Raw genomic sequence first — 25,385 nt, forward strand, 5'->3', positions numbered from 1 at the left:
TTAAGAATTTGTACACACATTTGTGTTTATTCACTTATTTGCTCACTCTGCTGACATTCACCAAGTGAGAATCACAAAATTGAGTTCACATGTTCCTGGCTCCCCAGGAGTATGTTAACAATCCAGTACAGTAGAAGCAAGCAGATGTTCCCCCCAGATGACACCCCGACCCTAAAGAGTCTTCATGTACATGTGGAGCCGTCCTTTCTTCTTGCCTCTTTGTTTGGCTTTTAAGGAGATTCATGCTTTGTAAATAGTGGGTTCAGTTCCTTTATGTAATCATTTGAAAAAATTACAAAAGGAAATAACGGGGGACTGAATAAAGAGATTGAGATTTTCAAAACATCCAAGTTAATTTTTATAATGAGATATTTTTCATACACATCTTATGTGTTTTCCAAATAAATTAAGAAGTTTCACCTAACACAGTAGGTTTTTTTTTACATAGAATCCTAAAAGTAAATAAAAGCTCTATTGTATGTTATAAATTTATAATATTCATTTAAAAAATTTATTTGTGTTTTAGTGATGTAATAATTTATTGATAATACTTGTATCTTTTGTGCCACTAGAGAAGAATCCAGAAGGGGTGAGCTCAGGGCTCCAATGAGATGCTCAGAACGGCTTTCCCTGGGTTGCACTGCAATGAGTCCAAGTCTCTGTTCAGGACCTGGTCCTCAGTTTTAGATCCAGCTTTGGAAATATTGCTCACTGCACACCTTTCTCAGCTGTACCACACTCTCCAAACTAAAAAGAGAAGCATCAACAAGCCTGAATGGAATTAAGTTACTTGAAAATTGTATCTGCAAAATCAGCCAAGTACTTTGCTGATCTCCACATTCTCTTTTTGTCAATATCTCTACATAAGAAGGCAGTTGGGGTAGGGGGTGGGTAATGCGTAATGAACTCAGGGACACTCAACCACTGAGCCACATCCCCAGCCCTACTTTGTACTTTATTTAGAGTCAGGGTCTCACTGCGTTGCTTAGCATCTTGCTTTTGCTGAGGCTGGCTTTGAATTCCCAATCCTCCTGCCTCAGCCTCCCCCAAACCACTTGAATTACAGGCATTATCTCTGCACAAGAAGGCAATTTAATACACAAAGACTGAGTGGTGAACACACAATCAGAGCAGAGGGTCTAGCTGGAGATGTCGCTGGGTAGGGCCATCCATCACTGATCACTCAAGCCATCGGGATGATAGCCACAGACCTGCCTGGAGGACAGCATCATCACACCAGCAGATGGACTTCCGGGACAGCGTAAAGCAGTGCTCACAACTGCTGCCTCTTAGGGATCAGCTCCCATCTTTATTCCTGTGTCCCTGGGAACGATTACATTTGGGTTCCCTGCACCACAGTCACATCCTCCTCCTCCCCGGCTGGGTGAAAGTGCATCAAAGCGAGCTCAGTGGACTTTGGGGTGCACACAGAGCTCCCCGTGACACATTTTATCACGTTGTCTTCCTTCTCACTCATGATGAGTGGATTTACGTTTACTTCTCAACAGGAAGTGTTATTTCTGTTATTTCACTTTTTTTTTTGAAGAACATCTCTCTGATGTTGCCATTGATATTCATGACAGCTGGGCCAGGCTCTAATCAAAAGCAGCATCCCTCCTGACAGTGATCCTGGTGAAGGGTTTTCTTCAGAGGCAGTAGACACAAGTTCCATAGTTCAACCTCAGGTTAAATGCCAGATTTCTACATGACAAATGGAGGAAAATGTTACCCAGGACTTAAGCTCAAAAAATTAAATATTATTTGGCACATCACCAATTCACAGAAATACCAATTACCTGACTGATAATTTATTGCTATAGTAATCTATAAAATGACTGATTTACTGGGCTATCTTACTGCCAAATATTTTAATTAGCTATCTGCAAAGTACTTAGCAACTCTTACATTGCTAAAGTAAAGCAGAGTTAATGTTTTCATGAATAGTCATTTCTTCCCCTGTGAATTTTACCTGATATGAATGCTAAGCATGGCACAAATCGTATCAGTCCCGCAACACATTGTCATTCTGGGCACGGCCTTGCCTTCTTCTACTCGTAGAAGCAGAACTTGTTCTTTTGTTGTTAGAGGAGAGGTGAGTTACAAACAATGCACCATGAACAACTTCCTGAAGTGTTTCCACACACATCTGCACACTCTCCTAAACCTCCATTCTCTGCATGAATGCCTGACCTCCTGCTCTCACAACCGTGCACTCAACATCCAGGCTCACCATACGGGATGATGCTGGAACCTCTGAAAAATCCAATCCCTACAAATTTTATAGGCTGCTATTCAAAATAATTTTGGTAATTCTGTACATGACTTGATCTGTAGATTAAATACCAAGTGATGAATTGGCTTACATTCATAACCTATTGCAAAATAAAGTTTGCCCCTAGGGTCCATATGTAGCAGATCCATTGATTTGCCCCAGGAATTAAACAACCACGTTTTCATAAAAGATGCCTTTTATATTTTCGTTCCTCCTGCTTTGTAAATGGCACTAGAATGCAAAATAAAGATAACTACCAGTTCCCCTATCTGTCTAGCTTACAGAGAACCATTGTGGAATGATTTAGCTTCTGACTGGTTGGAATACACACACACACACACACGCACACACACACACACACACACACACCCTATTGGTTGGTTCTTTCTCTGGAGAACCCTGACTAATGCACTGGGTATGGATGGAAAGCCCCAAGCAGAGTTAACTGAATGGAAGAAAAATAATTTTAATAATAATATTCATAGCATCATGCCAAAGTACTGACTCGGTGCCCTCTACCGCACATCATCAGGTCCTTTACAGTGATAACCTCATTTACCATCATGGCAAATCCACTTCTCATTATTATCCCATTTTATGATGCAAACATCAAGCATATGGAAAATGACATACTCTCACTCAGTCTGACTCCCAGACCTTCTCTACTTAACTAGACAGTATATTACATCATTATCAACACTATCAGATGAAGAGTAAGACTACCGTATCCCAAGGAAGGACACGTTAGATGAACATGGGTTTCTTCCATCTTCTGTGTGCCATGAGGCCACCAGAAGAGGCAGAGGTTATGTGTGTGGAAGACTTCTTGCCTAGGCCCATGAACTCTGTGAGGCTGAGATTCAGGCTTTTTGTAATTTATCCAGACTGAATATATAATTTGCAACTCCAATATTGCTACTCAGCATTAAATGGTGCTTTAGTTCCTGACGGATGTAGCATGTGCCCCCAAATATCTGCAGGGATGCATCCAAAAGGCAGGTCAAGGTGAAGAGCATGACCCCACAGGTAGGTTGCAATGAGATGAGGCAAGCTGTGAAAACCGCTGGGGCACAGAAACCATGCTCAGAGAGTCCCCTGTGTGGCCCTGAACTCTGGGTTCAGTACTTCCCCCGGGGTTGACCCACGTGTCCACAAGGTCCATGATGCGGCCCAGCCCTTGAACACATGAGCTTTGTATTGGAGACCTGGGTTCCAGGCCTGGTCTTTTGTTTGCTATCTGCACTCTTCCTTAATCCACTTAATGTAGGTCTCTTGTCCACAAGCTGTACGTAAGAGCTGCCTCGGCTGCTTCAGAGGACTGCTGAAAACCCCTAGCAAGAGGATGCTGAGGCACAGCTTTACAAGTGTAAGATGCTACTGTCACTATTACCATTAGGTCAGAAATCATTGCAATGCCCTCGAGTGGCTAGACTTTCTGGTTTGGGACCATGACTGTCCCTAAGACAGAAAGATCAGTGGTGCTGAGAGGTCACCCAGAGCTTTGCACAGGGGCCTCTCTGTGCCCCCTCTAGAGGCATGGGAACAGTCTATCCAAGAGGCAGAGCTTCACCCAGATCAGTGCCACTCTGTGAGTCATTTGGGAAAGACCTCAAGGAAACCTCTCTGCCTCTGAGCCTGGTCCCAGCTCACGTACTAGGAAAACACAGGGGTCTCAGCTCCCAGCTTTTTATAATCCATAGCCTGGGACTGACAAGTATCTCTCAAATGTGGACCATCTCTCCACAAAGAAAAAGGATGAGAATTGGTTCATTTCTTTTTTTCAGTAACTATTTTTCATTGGTTCTTTTTTGTTAGGATCAGTAAACAAGTCAAGACGGCACCTGGCATTTTGCAGAGGGAGTGGTTTGTGAAGTAACGCCAGCGAGCCATTAAGTGTGGAGATTGCTTATTGGTTGACTGCTGTATCTAGTTTATGTTAATTAAGATAAGCTGTGTGGACTGTATATATACCGCTCCTGTCCTACAATAAAGGGCTCCCACTCCTGCTGTATCAATGTACACAAGTTGCTCGTCACCCCCTGGGTTATTTTGCTGCAGCTGGACTGCGGCACTTTTTAGTTATAAATGACAGCAGTATCTACTTTATATAATTATTCAAGCATGGAGTGTATCTTATTCTAATAAGGACCCCTTTCTTGTGGGTATACACAATGATGGGGTTCACTGTGGTGTATTCACATGTGTACATAGGAAAGTTATTTCAGATTCATTCCACTGTTTTTCCTTTTCCAATCCCTCTTCCCTTCCCCTCATTCCCCTTTGTCTAATCTACTGAATTTCTATTCCCCACCCGCTGCATTGTTGATTAGTTTCCATATATCAGCAAAAGCATTACACCTCTGGCTTTTGGGGACTGACTTATTTTGTTTAGCATGATTGTCTCCAGATCCACCATTTTGTGGGCAAAGGTCATAATTTCATTCTTCTTTATGGCTGAGTAATACTTCATTGTGTATTTTCTATACCCATTCATTGAAGGGTACCTAGATTGGCTCCATAGTTTAGCTATTGCGAATTGTGCTGTGCTGCTGTAAACACTGGTGTGGCTGCGTCACTGTAGTATGCTTATTTTAAGTCCTTTGGATATAGACCAAGGAGTGGGATAACTGGGTCAAATGGTGGTTCCATTCCTACTTTTTCAAGGAATCTCCATACTGCTGTCCAGAGCGGTTGTACCGATTTGCAGTTCCCCCCAGCAATGTATGAGTGTGCCTTTCCCACCACATCCTAGACATTCCTAGTACATAGTAAGTACTCACCAAAAATGTGTTGAATGAGTAAAAGTTGCTTTTGCCATCTGTTGACTTAATTTCCAAATTTATGGTGTTGACCTTCTTCTGATTTATACTTTTCTTAAATTCTTTTAATTGTAGAATATAATAGAGTAGAAATTTCATTGTAACTGACATTCTTGAGCATTTACTATGTGAGAGGTACTATATACAATACTTTAATATAATCCCCTCAACAATTATGTAAAGCAGGTACTAATAGTATGCCCATATAAAGATGGGGAAAAAAATGAAGGTTAGAGAAAGTAATTAATTAATACAAAGTCACAGAATTATTCAGTGATGGTCACATTATTAAGACCAGGCAGCCTGACTTTAAATGAACTCCAAGCCAGCCTTTTGTAGAGGACCTACCTACAGATGTTCATGTTCTGAATGGCTGGCTAGAGGCCCATTTCCAGTAGCTGCCCAATAAATTCTGACCAAGTGAACAAGTAAATGGTCCATGTGGCTAAATATCTACCCATCCCAATCAGGCACAGGGAGTGTCACCTTTGATCTTTTTAAGGTAGATAAGTTACTGTTCACTCAATTTACCTAATTCTTGCTTTTACATATTCTTATACGATAGATATTCATAATCATGCCATCTTTCTGACCTGTGAGGAAAAGAAACAAATGAGGGTGGAGATTTAGATTTGCTACTTAAACTAATGCTAAGAATGCTCACTTACTTCTGTCCGAGGGAACAGTGGCCACTGGCTTCTCTAGAGAGTGTGCCGAATGACCCAACCTGCTTTGGATGGAGCCACGTGGGAGCCCTGTCTGGGTGTTGCTCCTGGAAACTGGCAGGAGGGTAGAGGCAGCAGCTACTGGAAATGACAGGGTGGGACCGTGTGTGGCAGCGGGTTCGCTGTGCCTGAAATGGGCACCTGCAGCATTTCTGGCATGTGGGCTGGGGGCGGCTGATGCCCGCCCTACAGGATTGCTGTTTACTGTTGGCTGAGGGTAAAATCATCACTGTTGAACGTGGGTTGTTGAGAGCAGACAAACACTGAAGAGCCCTGAAATGCTGTCTCCCTGGGCTGCAGGTGCAATGTCTCACCAGCCAGCAGGGAAGCGTCTCACGTCCCTCGCTTTCTGGGCATGAACAGTCATGGCCCATTTTTTTTTTTTTTATCTATTTTGTGTTCCTTTTTGTTTTTTTTAATGTTATTAAATAAATTTATTGTGTATGTCATACATAATATTTTAAGGTGTGTAACAATGTTATAAGATGCGAATAAACACAGAGGAAATGGTTACTATGTTGGAACAAATTTATATATCCACCATCCCTCATCTCACACAGGGGCAAGAGAAGTTACTACTCATTTCCCCCAAACCCTGAAACAATACACTGTTGCTAGCTCCAGTCCTCAAGCTGTACACTAGATCTTCTGGTCTGGTCAGCCTGCATGTTTGTTACTTTGTATCTTTTTATCTACAGCTCTCTATCCCTTCTTCCTGCCCTCCCCCACCACCCTGATAATCATGTTTTATTCTCTATTGTTATATATTTGACCTTGATATTTTTTTCAGATGTATTTTTTTTTTCTGTTTGAATTATTTCACTTGGCACAAGGTCTGCTAGATTATCCATATGGGGCACATGGTAACGTCTTCTTGTTTTCTCAAGGCTGAATCAGGTTCCATTGTACATACATCTCACAATTTCTTATCCCTCCATCCAGGGATAGACTCTGGAGTTAGTTCCCACATCTTTCCTATTGTGAATTCTGCTGCCATGAACATGGGACTGCAGAGATCTTTGTCAGGTGGTGACCTCAATTCCTTTACGTTCAAAACAAGGAGAGAATTCTTGAAATAATATCAGGCTAAAAAAGAAACAGATCCTGGAGCCAAATAGGATTTAACCAATAGAGTGATGGCTCAGAGTCGGATGTCTGAGATGTCATCTTGACTCCTCCACTTACTGTGTGATCTTGGAAAAGTTGCTTAACTCCTCTAGGTTGCAGGTTCCTCATCTTAAAATGAAAATTTGAACTAGACTATATTTAAGCTTCTTTCTTGTTGTCTAATTATCAGGCTTTATTGGTTTCTTTGCATTTCACATGCTTTGGGGATTTTCTTTTTTCAAAGGAATATGAAGTATGTTCCATATGGAGAAAATAAAACAAACTCCTGAAGATAATTCAATCTCTCAGGACTTATACACAGTAGGAACTCAAGAGTGAGCATCAAATGAATGGGCGAGTTGACTATTTCAGGGCTCAAAAAAATAGGAGTTCCATAGGACTAGATAACATGTAATATGAAATGTCCACTCTGAATTAAGGGAGTTTATTAACTGAGAATAACTTTTACCAGGAAAAGTTTATCTTATTTACTTTTAATTTAAGTTTATTTATTTTTTAATTTAAGTTTAATTTTATTTACTGAGAATAACTTTTACCGGGAAAGTTTCTTGGACCTAAAATTAAACGTAAGTATCTAATTCTCTACACATGTTGCCCACACCCTGTGAACTGTTTTTAACAGATTGTCTCTATAGAGAGCTTACTGAGCGTCAGGCATCCGGCTGTGTCCCATGCATTATGACCCCATCCACACCTCATGGCAGGGCTGGGGATGTCGCCAGGTGGCAGAGCTCAGGATGCACCAGGCCCTGAGCTCTATCCCCAGTGCTGCAGAAAGGTAAAAAATAAAAATAAACTTCACAACGATTCTGTGCCTCGAGAACTTTAATTACACTCATTTTACTAAAGAGGCAACAGCAGCACAAAGAACCTGGGAACTTTCTTTGCGGTGACACGGCAGTTACGAGGTGCAACAGGACGTGAATCCAGGACCAGTTCGCACAGCGCCCTGCACCTGGGCTGAGGGAACCTTCTCCAGCCCAAGGACCCAACTGGATCTCAAGACCTCCCGGGCGCCTGTCTAAGGGGCCAGGGGCAGCTCCTAATAGACCGTGTTCTTGAAAAATGCTGAGAGTGGGTTTAATGTGCTCTCACCACAAAAGTGATAAAAACGACCTGAGTTCAGATATTCCACGATGTACACACATTTCAAAACACGATGTTGTACACAAGGAAGAGAGATTTTGTTTCTCAATTTAAAAATAAAACAAACTTTTTTTTTAAGTCCACAATCTTCAACACAGGCACAAAGAAACAACTTAAATTTTTTTTTTTTAAATTCACTTAAAGAAAAGGGAAAATATAGCTGACACAGTTCCCAATATACATTAATATGTGAACAAAAGATGCTACTGCACAGTATGGTGAGAATCTAGGGTAACCAAATCACAGGTGTGTGATTCTCTCTTTCTAGAAACCAGGTTCTGATCAAGGTGGAACAGCCGATGTTTCAGGAAGATGGGAAATGAAGACAGCTTCCAGCTGTCCACAATGCAATTCTCGTGGTGTTTGCACTTTACTAGGAGAGGAGATAGGAAGAAATGATTGAAGGAGATAAAAGTGAAAATGCCAGCAGACTGAATCTGGCAGAAGATGGCCACCTCTCCTGGCCTGGGTTGTTTGCCCTTCCCACAGCCACAGCACAGTGAAAGGCTGGCATGCGCACAGTGGCAACTACTCACTGGGCTGCAGCAATGTCCCTAATGAAGGAGTATGACCTCGTGGGCTACTGGACCTTTTTGAATCCAAAGCCTGTGTAGTCACCCAAGCCTTAAAATTGACTCTCCCTCCTGCCTTCAGATTCTCAGAAATTCTTTAGCAATCATAGATCAACTTAATATGCAGATGCAGATATCCATGGGAGGCTGTGGCCAGCAGGTCATGGAGACCTGTTTTGATAGGAGCTGGAGTCCTACATACCAGAGGAGGGTGGAGTGTAAAAGCATATCAGGGATTCCCCCTGCCAATTACGCCTGTTTTAATCCTACTTCTTCTGAAACCAACACCAGATTCTTAGGTCTCTGAAACCTACCACAAGTCTTAAGAACATGGAAAACATGAAGCAAAACAAATACATATTATGTGCTACCAATAATGAGCTGATGAGGTAAGTAACTGAAGCCTTATACAACAGAACATGCAACTGACAACAAACAAGCCAAAAGCAACGTAGACCTTCTCCTTATCTTTCACAGGAAAATCTCTATGATGCATTGAGAAAATCAAGGGTAAAGGGAGGAAAGGTGGACAATCTCTCTGTGCTTATATGTACAAAAAATAATTCTGGAGGATAAATAAGAAACTAGGAAGAGAGGTTGGAAACTTGGAACTCAAAGACAAACAGGGGTATGTCCACACCTTAAGCTCATGCAATTTGGGGCAACTTCTTTAAGAAAGAATGTGAATCTATGAATACAAAATTGGTTCAGGGCTTTGAAGGGATTCAGAAATATAAGCCTCCCCAGCTTCATGCCAAATCCACTAGTGGAGAAGAACAGGGCAAGGTGGACATCAATGAATATTTTTTGAAAACCGTTTGGAATTTGAGCCATTTTTACCTATTCAAAAACTAAACTTTTACAAGTCAGCATGTTTACCAAAGCAACTTTGGAAAAAGAGAATCAATTAGGTAAAATTCACAACAAGAAAAACTACAGTGAAATGGCATAATTTACACATCAGATTGGCAAAGTTCAAATGACCCCCCCTCCTTAAAAATGTAGCTAGTGAGGGCATGGAGAGTCAATCATGCTGTAATGACCTCCATGGAGAACAGTTTGCTAAAGTCTCAATTACAAATACACATACCAGTTGACCCAATTCTGCTCTGAGGCAGATATCCCACAGGTAGACTAGCACACATGCAAAACAACAGAGGCAAGGGTTATTGTTTGAAGCACTGTTGGTACTGCCAAACTGTTGGAAACAACCTTAATGGGACACTGGCTAAATAAATCACACTAGACCCATTCAGCAGAATACTGTACAATGGAAAAATAATCAAGGAAATTCTTTATATAATAATACAAAATACTCTTCAATCTATATTTTCCCATGACAAATTTCAAAACATTTTGTAGACTATCCTTGATATAATCTATTTCCTAGATAAGCACAGAATGTTTTGGAAACATTTCAACAACAACTTGTAATAACTAGTGTCTCCAGGGGAGGAAAAATCTAGATAGTTAGGGAACATGGGGGAAGGGAAAATTGATTTTGTACTTTGAAGTTTTGAAACATGTCCATGGATAGCTTTTTCAAATATGATATTGCAGGGGGAAAAAAAACACATTACAAAAAATTCTGCAAAATTCACAGCAACCATAAATTCTAATGCAGTCTGAGACTGTCCTGAGGACAACCTATTGAGGCCCTAAATCTTCCAAGAGAGATCAGTTCCGTATTTGATTCAGACCAAGTGAGAAAATGAAGATTGGGAATATTGGGCATTTTCCCCTCCACTGGAGGGCAGATTACTCACATTAAAAGTCTCATTAGTTATTCAATGGTTCATGAATTTATGATTCTAAATGAAACATTTTACAAGAGAGTTTTTTTTAGTGGTCCTGATAAAATTTCTAGAAAATGATTCAGTAAGTTCCCAGCAGCTATACTTTTTATTTCTCTGAGATCCCAATGCAGTTGCTTGAGCTTCTCAATGACTAAAGAAACTCCTTTTCCCCAAGTCCTGTGCTAATGAATTCTATCACCAGAAGGAGGTGTCTGATACACCAAGGAAACAGAAAAAAGCAATCAAGTCCAGTGTTCATTCCTTTATTCTTTCTGGAGATGTTAGTTATTTTGCTAAACTCAAAGGAAGGACATGGTTAAATTCCAAAGCTGAGGACTCACATCCTAAAATAAATGAGCCTGAGATGGAAAATATTGGATCCTAAGTACATATCTTTATTCTGAACAACAACAACAACAACAAAAATCTGCCACTGGTCACGAATGCAAACTCATCAGCCAGAGAATTAGCATAGGAGGGGAGTCTTTTGATCCTGATGGATTTTGCATTTCAAGAGTGCTTTAGAGCCAAGAAGATATTTCAAGATTGCTACTTCCTTGAGATGCCTAAAATCTGCAGAACACAGCTTGTGCTTGGTTTTATTTCCACAAGATGGTGCTATAGCTTCTGCCAACTCCACTCACCTTTCCTTCAGGAACCAGGACTACAAAATATTCTGATTAAGGACTAAATCTGCATGAGATCTCATGAGTCCCTCAAAGAAACACTGTGCATAAACCTCCCAGTGGAGGTTGACTTGGGCCCGAAAGTGAAGACTGTTCCAGGTACCAATACCTTTCACCTCCCCCACACATACCTGAGAAGATGTCTCCAGCCTTCAGCATTCTCCTTTCCCAAAATTCTGCTCTTACTGTCAGAGGTACGTGAGGCAGGGCTGGAGTGTGGGTACTGAGGAGTGGCCAGAGTGCTCATGGGAATGCATGCTATGGAAACATGTCTCCCACACCTGCCCATACTTCCCACCCAGCCCAAGGACTACTCTTTTATTAGAACCTTTCCTTTCACTCTGGCCATATAAATCAAATGTTCCTTTGAATTTCTGTGACATTATTCTTTTTACCTCTCTTTGGGCTTATCAAATGTTGCTTTAGAATATCATTTTACCATTTTGATCAAAATGTTCCACGTTCTCTTAAGGAAGGGTTATGTTATAATTATCCCACAGCAATGAGCATCCTATCATTAATTTATGCATAGTCATGAGACCATAGTCATCTCAGCAAGTAGTCATCTCAGCATAGTCATCTCAGCAAGTAGCTTGACTGATTTGGAGGACATGGCTCTGTTGGCCACTACCTGGACCTAGCAATATGATCTTACAAATTATACCATCTCAGGAGCTGTTTGGTGATCTCTAAAGACAGTATTGAATTGTCCTAACTCCATGGTTTTTGCATTGGTTTTTCTTTCTTAAAGCCTGCTTCTATGACTTTAACATGTTTAATGTTGCCCCCTTGAGGGAACCATCGAAGCAGAGATATCTGTATCATAAAGGAAATAGAAGGATATTTTGCTAAGCCAGAAAGCATTTCTCTCTCTATTCCTCTCTATTCTTATCTCCATTTATCTCTCTCCCATCCAGCGCATCTGTTCCTTGGTGATCAACCCTGTGACAAAGCTACACTTGGCTCCACGTCACTCTCTCTCTCTCTCTCTTACCCATCCTCCCTCCTCCCATAGGAAAAGAAAGGGCAGGGTAAGTGGAGGCCTAGGGACGGTGCCAGATGGCCTGCCATCAAGGGTGGGTGAGGACTGCCATCAAGGGTGGTAGGGGCAGAGGCTGCACTGGGGAAACAAAGTGAGACCTTATGGATCAGAGTGGAAGGGCACAGTCACTGGGGACTTGAACCATGGAATGAGACACCTCCAGACACAGACATCAGGGCTTGAGATTAGGGATGAGGCCAATAACCTTCCACTGGCCAAAGAAAAAGGTGGTGTTAGACCAGTGGGAGCAGAACTATGGGAGCAGAACTAAGACTATTTCTATGTTCAAAATCAACAGCAGGCTGTTACCAGGTATTGGCCTCAATTATGTCCAGAAGAAAAAGAGGCACAAGGATCCAAGTGATTCTTTAAATAACATGAGATTTTATACCCCCAAAGACAAACTATCAAGAGATATAGTGCATGTTTCCAGCTCCTGCTAAACAGGAGGGAAAAAAAGATGTATGCATAAAACTGACAGCCAGGTGTAAATATGTATGTTCATATCAGTATTAACATACATATGCACCTCTCATTTTATGCCAAAATGAATATGAATTATAAACATAAATATACACACAGAGAAGATAACATTAAAGGTAGATTATAAAAGATAATAAGGCAGAAGGAGAATAAGAATAGAAGGCATAAGAGTTCACGGCATATTCACCAATCCTCTAATATCTGCAGGGATGGTCCCAGGAACCCTGTGGACACCGGATCCACAGATGCTCAATCCCCTTATATGAAGTGGACATGGGACTACATACAGAGACTCCTGTACTTTGGTGAGCATGCAGGCCATTTGGTCATTACAGGGAGCAATAATCTGCAGGACCTTGTCAAATAAGCACACCATTGCCAAAAGCTCAAAAGCAAGACAACCTGAATCAGCACTTGCAGGCACTGCTCACTGCAATGAGGACAGGACTCCGCTGTCTCTTGGACTACCAGCACTCTGCCACATTTCTTCCCCAGGAGCTTTCTGGGGAAGGACCTGGCTGTTCACTGACATCACTTACCAGATGCTTTGGAGATGCTCAACTGAATAGGAGGCAACCAAGTTAAACTATCTTCCTACAAGTGGTATCTTCCTACAGGTGATATTTCAAGAGCACCCAGCCTCTAGTGAGCCAGGAAAGGTGTTAATGGAATTGCTGCCTATGAACATCACATGAAGGTACCATCAGGTTGAGATTGATTTGCAAACTCACCAAAAAGATAGTGTGTTCCTCCTCTAAATACTCATAGTACTCTGCACACACCTCTATCATAAAAGGCACAGTTGTTACTCAGTATTTGCAGGAGATGGGCTCCAGGACTTCCCAAGTATACCAGAATCCATGATGTTCAAGCCCCTTATATATACTGGTAAAGTATTTGCACAGAACCTTTGTACATCATCCTGTGTACTTTAAATCATTTCTAGATTACCTATAATACCTAATAAGGAATACAAGCTTTGTTAATAGTTCTTACACTATATTGTTTGGAAAATACCAACAAGAAAAAAGTCAATACCTGTTCAACATAGATGCAAATTTCAGTCCTTGTTGGTTGAATCTAGACAAGGAACCCACAGGCACAGCCAGCCAAGTGCATGACATTACAACATTATTATGTACCTGTATCCTCCTGGGCATCAGGGCTGGGGGACCTATTCATCTCCTAGAATCCAGCAGGTGTCCCTGAAATTGCACTTTGAGCCACTCTGCACACTTGGTTATTCTACACATCATTATTAATTCACAAATGAACACTTTTCAGGAGTCATATGTAAGGCTAAGGCTGGCCTCTTTAGCTTTTTCATTCTACAAAATTCCCATCCTCTTCTACCCACCTGACTTCACATCTATCTCTTAGAGTTCCTGAAGTCTAAAACATTTGAACTAGTATACATGTTCCTCTCACAAGCACAGCAGATCCTTTCTCCATTAACCCTCCCCAAACCCCCTCCACTTGCCAGCACTGAATAAAACTGATAGTCCCAACTAAACCAGGCAACTGAAGCCCTGAGTCCAACACACAGAGAACAGCTGTGCCTACCATATTTCACTGCAGAGTTGTCACAGATTTTATGCCAATTGTTTTTGCAAAAAAGTGGGGGTGTAACAATTATGTGCAGCTTTTAAAAACTATTGTGCTGGTATGACTTTAAAACCATTTATTATTAAACAATCTTTGGTGCAAATTACAATGTACAAAATACTTGAAAATATACATTAAAATTGAATAATTCAGCCTGGTGCAGAGTCATATGCCTGTAATACCAGAGGTTAAGGAGGCTGAGGAAGGAGAATTGCAAGATTGAGGCCAGCCTTAGCAACTTTGTAAGGTCCCAATCAACTTAGCAAGACAGTGTCTCAAAATGAAAAAAAATAAAAATAAATGAGGGCTGGGGATGTGGCTCAGGGGTTAAGTTCCCTGGGTTCAATCCCAATACCAAAATAAATAAATAAATAAATGGTCTAAGTCTAGATTCATCATTTTGTTTCATGAGAGTTTAGCAAACATTTTTCCAGTTTGGGAAAAAAAACACATATTAGTTGTTATGATTTGTGCAAAATAGTTAAAATATTCCACCTAAGAAAATTTACTCCAATGTTGCAAAATATGGACTTGAAAATTTCACCTGTGTCCTAAGATTCTGCACTTCTGTCACTGGTTTCCTGATCTGACACCCCGTCCTCAGCACCTCTCACGTAAGATGTGTTTCCATTGGCACTGTGGGCTCTAATAACAAGAAGCGGCTCTCTGAAATACAATGACAATGTGCCTGGGCATGTGGTGCATGCTGTTAATGCCAGAGGCTCAGAAAGCCGAGTCAAAAGGACCACAAGTCCAAAGCCAGCTTCAGCAATTGAGCATGACCCTGTCTCAAAATTAATACAAAATAAATAAATAAAAAAGAACTGGGGATATGGTTCAAAGAAAGCAATATACTAACCACATGTCTGCAAGGACAATTGTAGGCTCATGGCTCTCAGTGCACAAGAAAACAGGTGTGCTTCCCTATACCACCGCTGGTGAACGTGTTGCTGCTCTCTGTTCATCTCTTAAGTGGCTTGACCAACAGAATTGTACCATGTGATGATTATGCAATGAAAGATTATAAACCAATTTTGTGACTGGAAAAACCCAGAGCAATGATTATGCAGTGAAATACAGTCAACTCCCAGGAAAGACTCCTTCATGGGTCTCTTCAGTCAATCCTGAAAGCAAAGTGAGAAAGAAAGGGCCAGGATATGAAGCACAGACTCAACACAAGCCCAAGGTGGGTTATCTTCCTTCTGTAAATAAAATGCAGGTCTCTGGAGGCAGTCACGACGGAAGCAAGACTCCAGGATGCAGGATCCCGATGGCTTCGATGGGGTATCACTGGGGAGCTGTCTCCCACAAGAAGTGAAAACTTCAGACAACAAATCACTTTATTTGCGCCCACTTCCAATAAATGAGTTTTAAAATCTGATTTTATGATTTTACCTTTGAAAACCCAGACCCTCTGTTCCCTCCCTCGCTGCTCATCGGCTCCCTCATCAGTTCAGGGTGCCATCTTTTCTCATCTACCGGACGGCGATAGCCATGGACTTCCCTGCATCTGCATCTCCCTACCCACCCAGGCCACTCTCCACACTGCAGCCAGAGTGTTTTTATAACCTTCTCATGTGACGTCATAACCTTGCTGGATGGAAATCTTTTCGAGGACGCCCAACTCCAGAAAGCTAGTGCCTGAACTCGGTAGCATGCATGGCCCACAAGGTCTTCGTGATTTGGCTGCCTATCATTCCAGCCTCATTCTCTGCCATTTCTTGACCACACCTCTGATTAAGCCCACACTGTTTGCACTTCTCTGATTAGAAGGTTCCCAGACCTGTAATTTTGCACGGTCCATTTCTCCTATTGGGATGCCTTGGCTGCATCCCCCTCTAAAATGGCAAGAGCACCCTGTAAGACACGACGTCAACTCAAATACCACCTCAACCCTAGGGTGCCTCTGCTTTCCCAGGCAGCGCCACCAAGGCTCTCCTCTATGCTTCCTGTCTACTTCACATCCATCTCAACATGACACACATGCTACTGTGTGTCGCCTGTTTTTCTCCTGGATTTGATGGAGAGAGAGCTCCTATGAACAAACTTCAGCTTGCCTAGGTGGTGTCTAAGAACGCTTGCTGAGTAAATGACTGAAGAAACACATGAAAGAGGCAAATGAGTACTTACACCTTGAACAGCACTGAGTTTAGGCTAATGCCAATGGGCAGGGGTTGAGAAAAGAGCTAAGGGGAAACCAAAAACGAGAAGAGAAGAATAAAACTCATGGAACAATACCCACAGTGGCCATGTCAGGGTGGATTTAGAGGAGAAAGATGGCAACACCACAGTCAGCCAAGTTAAGGAAAGAACTCAATTTAAAATAAGTTCCAAGAGGTTAGGAGTAGGTTGCGAGAGAACAAGCACAAGATCAGAAGAGTTGGAATTAACCAAGCAGGAGCCTGGGACGGAGGCCCTGTGAAGTGTCTCCAGGGATGACACTGATGAGCTCCTGCTTCCAAAAAGGTCACAGAAATTCATTTAGTCCCAGTACCTACAACTTCACAGGACAGTTCACTGTCCTTACCCCTGCTGGACCTCATAGCCACTGTTTCCCATTAAAGGGGTCCCAAATTCCAGAACCTACTTTTCTTTTATTTATATTTATATATGAAAGCAGAATGCATTACAATTTTTATTATACATATAGAGCTCAATTTTTCACATCTCTGGTTGTACACACAGTATATTCACACCAATTCGTGTCTTCATACATGTACTTTGGATAATAATGATCATCACATTCCACCATCATGTACAACCCCATGCCCCTTCCCTTTCCCTCCCACCCCTCTGCCCTGTCTAGAGTTCATCTATTCCTCCCTTGCTCCCTCTCCCTATCCCACTGTGAATCAGCCTCCTTATATCAGAGAAAACATTCAGCATTTGGTTTTGGGGGATTGACTAACTTCACTTAGCATTATCTTCTCTAACTCCATCCACTTACCTGCAAATGCCATGATTTTATTCTCTTTTATTGCTGAGTAATATTCCATTGTGTATATATGCCACACTTTTTTTTTAACCATTCATCTATTGAAGGGCATCTAGGTTGGTTTCACAGTTTAGTTATTGTGAATTGTGCTGCTATAAATACGGATGTGGCTGTGTCCCTGTTTTTAAGTCCTTCAAGTATAGACCGAGGAGAGGGACAGCTGGGTCAAATGGTGGCAGAACCAATTTTCTTTTCCCCTATCTAATATAGCCCTCATTTAAAAATTACTTTATCTTGAATCAGTTGACCTTTCCCAGTCCTTCCCACCTTGTTACCGTAAATGTATTTATCCAACATGTAAAACTAAAACAGGCCCTGTTAGAAATAAAAACTAACCCACATCCAGCACCTTCACACATGAGGCACTTGTACTAAGTGATTTCTAGACATTATTAAATATTATTATCCAGTTTTAAGACATTAGGAAAATGAAGCATATTAAGATGAAACAAAGAAAGTTAATATGCCCAAGATTTCACATGAAATAAGTGGTAAAGGTAATATTAAAAAGTTTAAAGTGGTTGGCTGGACCCAGTGACACACGCCTATAATCCTAGTGGCTTGGGAGGCTGAGGCAGAAGAATTATTAGTTCAAAACCAGCCTCAGCAACTGCAAGATGCTAAGCAACTCAGTGAGATCCTGTCTCTAAATAAAATTCAAAATAGGGCTAGGGATGTGGCTCAGTGGTCAAGTGCCTCCGAGTTCAATCCCCAGTACTAAAACAAACATACAAACAAAAAAGTTTAAAGTGGTAAAGGTAATTTACACACAGACCTTTCCGAACCCAATCTCATTTTCGTTCTACTATGTCCTCTTTTCTATAAAACCTTTCAGAGAAAATATAGGGCCCAAATAAAATATCAAAATCTCAGGACTAGACAAGTCTAAAAAGCCCAGTCACCAAGAGCAAGCATCCAAAAATGTAAAAGAAGAAAATACAAATGAATACTGAGAACTACAGTCTGTATTTGAAGAGAAGAAGAGCCAGAGAGGTAGGTTGGTCCCCACAGGCAAACATACCCTGCAGACATGGCCAGGCTCAAAGGGAACAGCAAACTTCCCAAGAGGTTAATTTTAACTTTTCTATATTTTACTACCAGTTAAGAGCCAGGTCAAGCCTTGCATGCTTAACTCTCTGGACAGGAGCCAAGCGAGGGGGTACTAAATTAAGGGTGGTGAACAAAATTACTGACAGGTCAGAGTTGGCAGGACAAGAAGAGGTCAAGTCTATGAGACCTGAGACCCAGAGAAACCCAGGAATGAAAGTTTTAAGCTAAACTTCTTAACTTACAAGAAAAGATTTCCTGTTCTCATCCTTTTGTGAGCTGATGAAACGTGCTGTTCCAGGCTTATGTATCTGAACTCTATTCTTGTTTTTCTTATTGTTTCCTGTACATTCTATGGCAGCTTAGAACACTAAAGGCTATTGAACCGTTGAGTTTAACCCATCAGAATAACACAGCAATACTAGCACATGCTTGGAACACAGAATGCCTGCTTCAGGAGCCTACCAGAGAAGGCCATTCTTCCTTAATTACCTTCTATTCTACAGGACCAATGCAATGGCCAATGGGCACAGTGATCAAACTCACTAAGCCCTTCTGGCTTATAGACCATGGCATTCCTAAAAACAAACGAGACAGAAATCGCAGTAAGATTCTCCTGACTCAAATCACCAAGGACAACCCTGGAGTCACAAGTGGGTTTGGGAAACAGTCTCATTAAAAGAACATCAAAAGTCTGCTCCCTAGGTAAGGGGTTCTGTATGTGCACAGCACCTGCCCATGTTGTGGCATTCTTTGAAGTGGTTGGAGAGACTTGTAGAAACACCCATTCAAGATGAACAGAACATAGTGTTTCCCTGAAAGAATCAGACAAAAAAAAAAAAAAAAAAAAAAAAACCACTCAGGAGAAAACACAGACCAAAGACAAAGACAGTGGCTTAGGACTTAAATATAAATAGATGTACTTGCTAGTGCATGCACATGTGCAATACACACACACACACACATAGTCCTGGAAACAAAACATAGGGAACACATACCATCATATATATAACCACCCTAAAATGAACTCAGGGATACAGAACCAAATAGACGATATCTACAGAAAACACAAGGACCTATTGTCTTAAAGATACAGACACACACACAAGGGGCTATGGCTCAAGGGTACAGCACTTGCCTCAAACATGTGAGGCACTGGGTTCGACCCTCAGCACCATATCAAAATAAAAAAATAAACCAAATATGGGTATTGTATCCATCTACAAAGAAAAAAGAAATTCTTAAAAAAAAAAAGATACACACATGTAGGCCCTGAGAGAGAGAGACAAAGGCAGAGACAGAAGGACACAGAGAAAAGAGAGACAGACAGACGGACAACAGACACAGGGGAGAAGAGAGATGAGAGATAACCTAAGCAAGAGACACCTTGATCCCATAGAGACAGCGAACGTCAAGGAAGAGAGGCTGGCGTCGGGGCCGAAGGTGGAGGCGCGCACAGGCAGCGCCGCTCCGACGTGCAGGACGCGGGCGAGCGCACAGGGCAGCAGCGCGCAGAGCGGCGCGGTCCGCGCTGGCCGCTGAGGACCTGGAGCCCGCAGAGAGACGCCGGGAGCTTTCGGAGCACGGAAGCGCAGCCAGCCCCGACCCCGCCCGCTCCGGTGCCAGAGCCCGGGGTCCCTCCGGCCCGCGCGCCCGGCGGCCGCGCCCTCGCTCCCCTGGACGGCGGCGGCCCGCCCGGCTCTTACCCGCCGTGACGCGGCCGCCTCCTTCGCACCAATGAGGCTCGGGCGCCTCGGGCCCCTGCCCCTCCCCCGGGAAGGTGTGTCCCTGTTTCCTCACCTGAAACTTCCTTGGCAGAGCCCGATCCCTCCTCCCGTCCGGGCGGCAGGGGCGGGCCGCGGGTGGGGCGGCTGGGGCGGCCGGGCCTGGCCGGGGACTGCGGCCGGCGCCGGGACCTGGAGGGGACTCTTGGGCCCGGGCAGCATGTGACACCGACCAGGTGGGTGCCCTCCTTCCTCCCCAGCCCTGGGCTCCGGGCCGCCGGAGAGCCCGGCGGAGGTAAGGCAGGGACAGGGAGGAAGAGGAAACTAGGCCTCCCCGGGGACCTGCCCCAGCTAGGTCCCGGGGCGCAGGCTCCGGAAATGGGGGGCTGGGTCGACGGGCAGAGCCGGGAGTGAGGGGCTGAGGACCCCGATCGGGAGGAGGAGGGAACCTGGAGGGTATACCCTTGCCTGAAAACTGCTTCCAGCCGGGTCCCCGCCTTGTAAATGGGCACCCTGTCCCGCGGTACCCGGGGCCAATAATCAGGGCTCACTCTTCAAAGTCTGGCCCTGGGGAAAGCTAACCTCTCTAACAAGGAATAACTGAGATTCCCTCTCTAGACCATTCTTCACCTGGAGATGTGCTGTTGGCTTCCTCTTCATAACCAGGCCTGGGCCTTCCTTCGTTGTTATCTTCGTAGCGTTTTGTACCTCTGTGCTTCTGTCTGTGTGCACCCTCTGGACCCTGCGGGTCGAGGCTCGTTAACCTGAAACAGTTTGCCTGTATTTGGGGAGCTTCCTGGAGCTTCAATTAGCAACCACATTGGAAGGGAGCTGTTTAGAGCTGGGAGCTGTGGTGAGGGTGCAAGAGGCAATCCCAACACTGGTCTAAGCATCCTTTACAAATGCCTTCCAGTGAGGCCTGGGGGAGCTAATCCTGGTGCCACTTGCTTTCAGATCTCAGTCCCCTTCTCCCCTTCCTGGATCTTGGATTCCCAGGACAGACTTGCTCTCCTGTCTACCTAGAAGTGAACTCTGGCCAGGACTGTTGTCAGACTGAGGGGGAAGGGCATGTCACGCAGGCTAGGGAGAGAGGGTGGTTTTCCTTTTCACTTCCTTCCTCCTTTCTTCCCCCACTGCACTCCTGGCTCTTGCATCCTTGACCTACTCCAGAAACCCTAGCTCCCAGGGAATCAGTCAGCAGTAGCAGGGTGGCCTCTTCCCAGCTTCCTGCTCTATCTACACCTGGAGCTTGAAGAAGCTAGGCCCTAGCAAAATGGGCATCAATTTTTTACCAATCTGTGGGCATGAAACTGAAGCCATGACCCTTGAAGACCTTTGAAGGGGGTCCTCGGGGCCTCGGGGGAAGAAATGAGAGGTGTCCGTTCTGTGTGAGACTGTGGCTCAGGAGGAATTTATGCCATGGTCACAGTCGAGAGGAGAGAGAAGTCAAGAAAAATTGAAAGAAAACCCTCCTTTGAAAAAGATACAGGGATTCGAGATGTAGTCAAGAGCCTTCGTACCTCTGGGTTCTCTAGTGTGTTTGGCTACACATACTGTGGTCTGTCTGGGGTTGTCTGTGGCCACATTACACACCATGTCTGTGGGATAGACAAGAAGACGTCATACCTGGTGTCTGGAGTGGCCAGTTGATATGTGATGTGGACAGAAATGGGGCCACTCATAGGATCATGAATTGGACAGGAGCAGCATTACTAAAATGGTGGTGATGTAGACACAAACAGGTGACTTACAACATCTGGTGTAGACAGGCTGGGTCATGCACAGTGTCTGTGGAATGAACAGATGCTGGTCACTCAGTGTGTGTGCAAGGTGGACTGCAGCAGGCCACCCTCTATGTTAAGGACACACACGGGTCATGCATACTCATATTTTCTATGGATGGCACAGGGCCACAGGTGGGCTAATAGTGTTCTTATCTAAGACCATCATCAATAGTGTTCTTATCTAAGACCATCTGGTCTATAGGCAGTAGATGATGTGAAATTTTCAAGTATCCAGGAATAGAAAAAAGTTCATAAGGAATTATAGCTTTCCTCCAGTGTATAAGACAGGTCTTAGCAGCCAGTGGTCCAGAAAGCTACCCTTATTTTGATACCTTTGTAGAGTTGTGGGCAATAACCTTAAAACAATGAATAAAGTTATGCATCTGTATGATGATCTTATTTTCAAAATCAAAATGTATATTTTTTATCATGAGCAAGAGGATATTTTCCTAACAAGAGCAGAAGTACAAAGTATAAAGGCACATATATTGTAATCTCAAGATTATTGCAATAATTTATGTTGTAAGTCAGAATATTTGAATTGCCATTTCTAGAAAACCTAGGAGGTTTGGTCTTCAAAAATACATATAGTGCTCAACATCAGTTCAAAGAAAAAGCAATGTGACTGAAGGTGGGGTATCTTTGAAATAGATATTTCTGGTGACTAGAAATGGATAAGAGCTAAGGTGTTGGGGGTCTATAAGAGAGACAGCAAGCTCTGGCACATACTATTAGTGGGGTGACTTGAGCTTTGTCTTCTAAGAAGTCACGCACAGATGAAGTCATGCAAATGCAAAATGTCTCTGATCTGGAAGGAGGCCAGATCAGCGTGATGCGGTGCCCTGTCTTTCCTGTGCTCACATTAATAGTGATTACTCACCCCTAGTGCCGAAGGAGATGAGGATGTTTGCACTCTAACGGAATGGGCAATGCAAAAATACTTCCCTTCTGATGCCTTTATCTGAGTAAGACACCATGTTCTACAGATTTCTTTGAGCTTTGTCACATTCTAGCTGTGTCATGCATGGTTGCAATAGGATTACTAAGACTGGATCAAGTACAGGACTATGGAGAATGTCTCCCTTTGGGGTGAATGGTGTCTAAGCAGAAAACCAGTGATGTTTCCAAATGCATAAAAGTAGTGTTAGAAACAGTGTTAGTGGACAGAAATGTGCCACTAGATTGGAACTGAAAATATCCAGGTAGCACATGATATAGAGAGATAAAGCTTAGGTGTCGCAGAAACACTTTTGTAAATTCCATGACTACTTGTTTTAAGGCCATGGTGGTGTATATGAGGAATAAGGCCTGGAAAATACAGATATGGGTGAGGGGAGAGGATGGAGTTAGTCAAACCGTCTCCCCAGGGAGTTAGGAGCCAAGTTTCAGAAAGTGTCTACAAGGACCACATATGTTATTTAAGTTGTGGTGGAGACCGTAAAATCACATCACAGTATCACCTCCAGTGGTTATTATATTTTATACTTAAGGGATAGATATAGGGAGCAAACCACATACTGTCAGTTACCCAGAAACATAATAGTTCTTCAACATGGGTACAGTTATGTTAGACATGTTTTGCCCCGTGTAGATGTATCCACATCTATGGATGACCAGGAACTTGTCCAATACTACTTTCTCACAGGGGCCAGGGTCCTTCTTCTTTGGTTATATAAGGCTCTATTGCACAGAGACCTCAAGTGTTCCTTACTGTGGGGAGGAGTGGTGTATACCTGCATATTTTTGCATATATATGCATCTGCAATTGCTCAGCATTCTGGTGATGAGCTTCCAGTTTTTCCACTTTAAGCTTGCACCAGACAAGAAAAGTTCAGGACCAGATACAGGATGGAGTCTATGAGGCTTCTGGAATCTTCCCTTGACTGATGAGCTGCCAGCTTCCTGACAGATAGACTTCTGGGTGCTAACAATAGACCTTCAACAAAGGATCTTGTTTTAGATTCACCTATGCCATTAGTTTAGGAAATTTGGGCCAGTGTCTAGGGTTAGTTTGCTCATCTACAAATTAAGCAAAGTTTTCTGTGTCTCCAAAGGTCCCTCTAATTTATAAATTTTATATGTGTCTCTCAAACTTTTTCTCTCAGATCAACAGTACTTACTATTTCTATGGCTCTTAAAAACCATGAGATTTTTTTTTGTTGCCTCATTGAATATTCATTAGAATTGTGAAGAAAGTACTTTAATCTCATTTTAAAAGTTAAGGGATGTTCAAATAGATTAAATGATTTAGACAATTGTCTTTAAAAAAAAGGCAAATATTTAAAAAACCAAAACAACTAAAAATCAAACCACATGCCTTTAAATCTCCATTCTTCCTTGGGTCATGTAGTTGACTGAGAGCCAACTAACCTTCTGGAAAGGGGACTGAGCAGGTTACATGGCAGTGTTTGTGCCATGTGGTGCTCCTGGTCTAACCACAGTGACTATCAAGAGAAGCAAAGAATTCTCTGGGGCAGAAGAGAATTCTAGGTGGAGACAGGTGCCGACAGGTGGTGAAGCTGCTGGAAAGAAAGGAAGAGGCCAGGTTGGGCAGCTTCATGCTGAATATTGAGCTTTGTCTCAAGGGCAGTCAGAGGCCACTGGTGAATTAAAACTAGAAGTGATGTTTTGAAGATCACTCAGGTGCATTGTGGAGAATAAGATGGAATGGAGCAAGATGTGTGGAGATCCGTGGACAGGCTGCAGTAGCCTGGTGAGAGGTGGCCTGGTGAGAGGACACAGTGTGCTCCTGGTGTAGCCATGAAGATGCTGAGCAGTGGTCAACCAGGAGGAGTATTTTAGGAGGTGGATCAATAGGACTGGGTGATTGATTAGATATGGCAGATCTGGCCCAGGAGAGAAACAAGAATTTTGTTCTTTATGTAAAAAAATATTTATTAAACACTTAGTATGAACCAAGTATTGTGCTAGGTTACACAATTAAACAAGCTAGATGCAGTTCTTAATCTCATACAGTTTATCACACCATAGTTGAGAGGAGGGTAAGACAAAATACACACATAATTACCTGATTTTAATTGTATAAATACTACAAAGGAGAAGTGAAGTGAATTATAATTGATAATTGCTTTAAAGAGAATTATAATTGATAATTGCTTTAAAGAGAAGTAGAGTTTAACCTGGTTAGAGCATTGGAAACCTAAGACATACATCAGGGAAACTTCATAGTATAAATCACAATGGAAAGAATATTTCTGAGGTCAGTAGTGTTCAATATAACTCTCAGACATGGTATGTGACACACTATCCAAGATAAGAGTCCATTGAGCTTCTTTGGAATTAATAACATGATGGTTCTAAGGGATGCTGGAAAATCGTTGAAGTGGGGCAGAGACAGATAGGATGTGGGGACATGAAGACAGCAAATGGGCACAGCACCTTCTAGCCATTTGAAAGATGAGGAAGACCAGGGATGTGTAAATACTGATGGAGTAGTGCCAGGAGAGGACTTGAAGGTGAGAGAGCAAGATAACCCACAGTCCTGAGGGAGCAGAGTAAGAAAAGGAGAGAAGGGAAGATGGAAGGAGTGGAGGTGCAGGT

At 42.8% G+C, this 25,385-nt stretch overlaps 2 protein-coding genes across 4 annotated transcripts in view; one reads left to right on the forward strand and one right to left on the reverse strand.

Annotated features, from left to right (window-relative positions):
- LOC144368978 (uncharacterized) lies at positions 1–21,722 on the reverse strand. The gene is made up of 3 exons (XM_078027946.1): positions 21,667–21,722; positions 19,703–20,489; positions 1–1,701 (listed from the first exon to the last, which is right to left on the reverse strand). The coding sequence occupies exons 1-3, from the start codon at positions 21,720–21,722 to the stop codon at positions 1,687–1,689; spliced, it is 858 nt and encodes a 285-aa protein (XP_077884072.1). The 3' UTR covers positions 1–1,686.
- Positions 19,951–25,385, forward strand: part of Arhgef5 (Rho guanine nucleotide exchange factor 5) — a 22,046-nt gene continuing 16,611 nt past the window's right edge. The window contains exon 1 of one of the 3 annotated variants that reach the window (XM_078040693.1): positions 19,951–20,096. The gene's annotated coding sequence lies outside the window, so the exon portion shown is untranslated. Of the gene's footprint in view, positions 20,097–20,129; positions 20,336–25,385 lie in introns of those variants that run through there. The other 2 variants (XM_005326625.5, XM_078040692.1) reach the window with 2 other exon arrangements.

Source organism: Ictidomys tridecemlineatus, chromosome 2 (assembly GCF_052094955.1).
Source record: "Ictidomys tridecemlineatus isolate mIctTri1 chromosome 2, mIctTri1.hap1, whole genome shotgun sequence".
NCBI classification, from domain to species: domain Eukaryota; kingdom Metazoa; phylum Chordata; class Mammalia; order Rodentia; family Sciuridae; genus Ictidomys; species Ictidomys tridecemlineatus.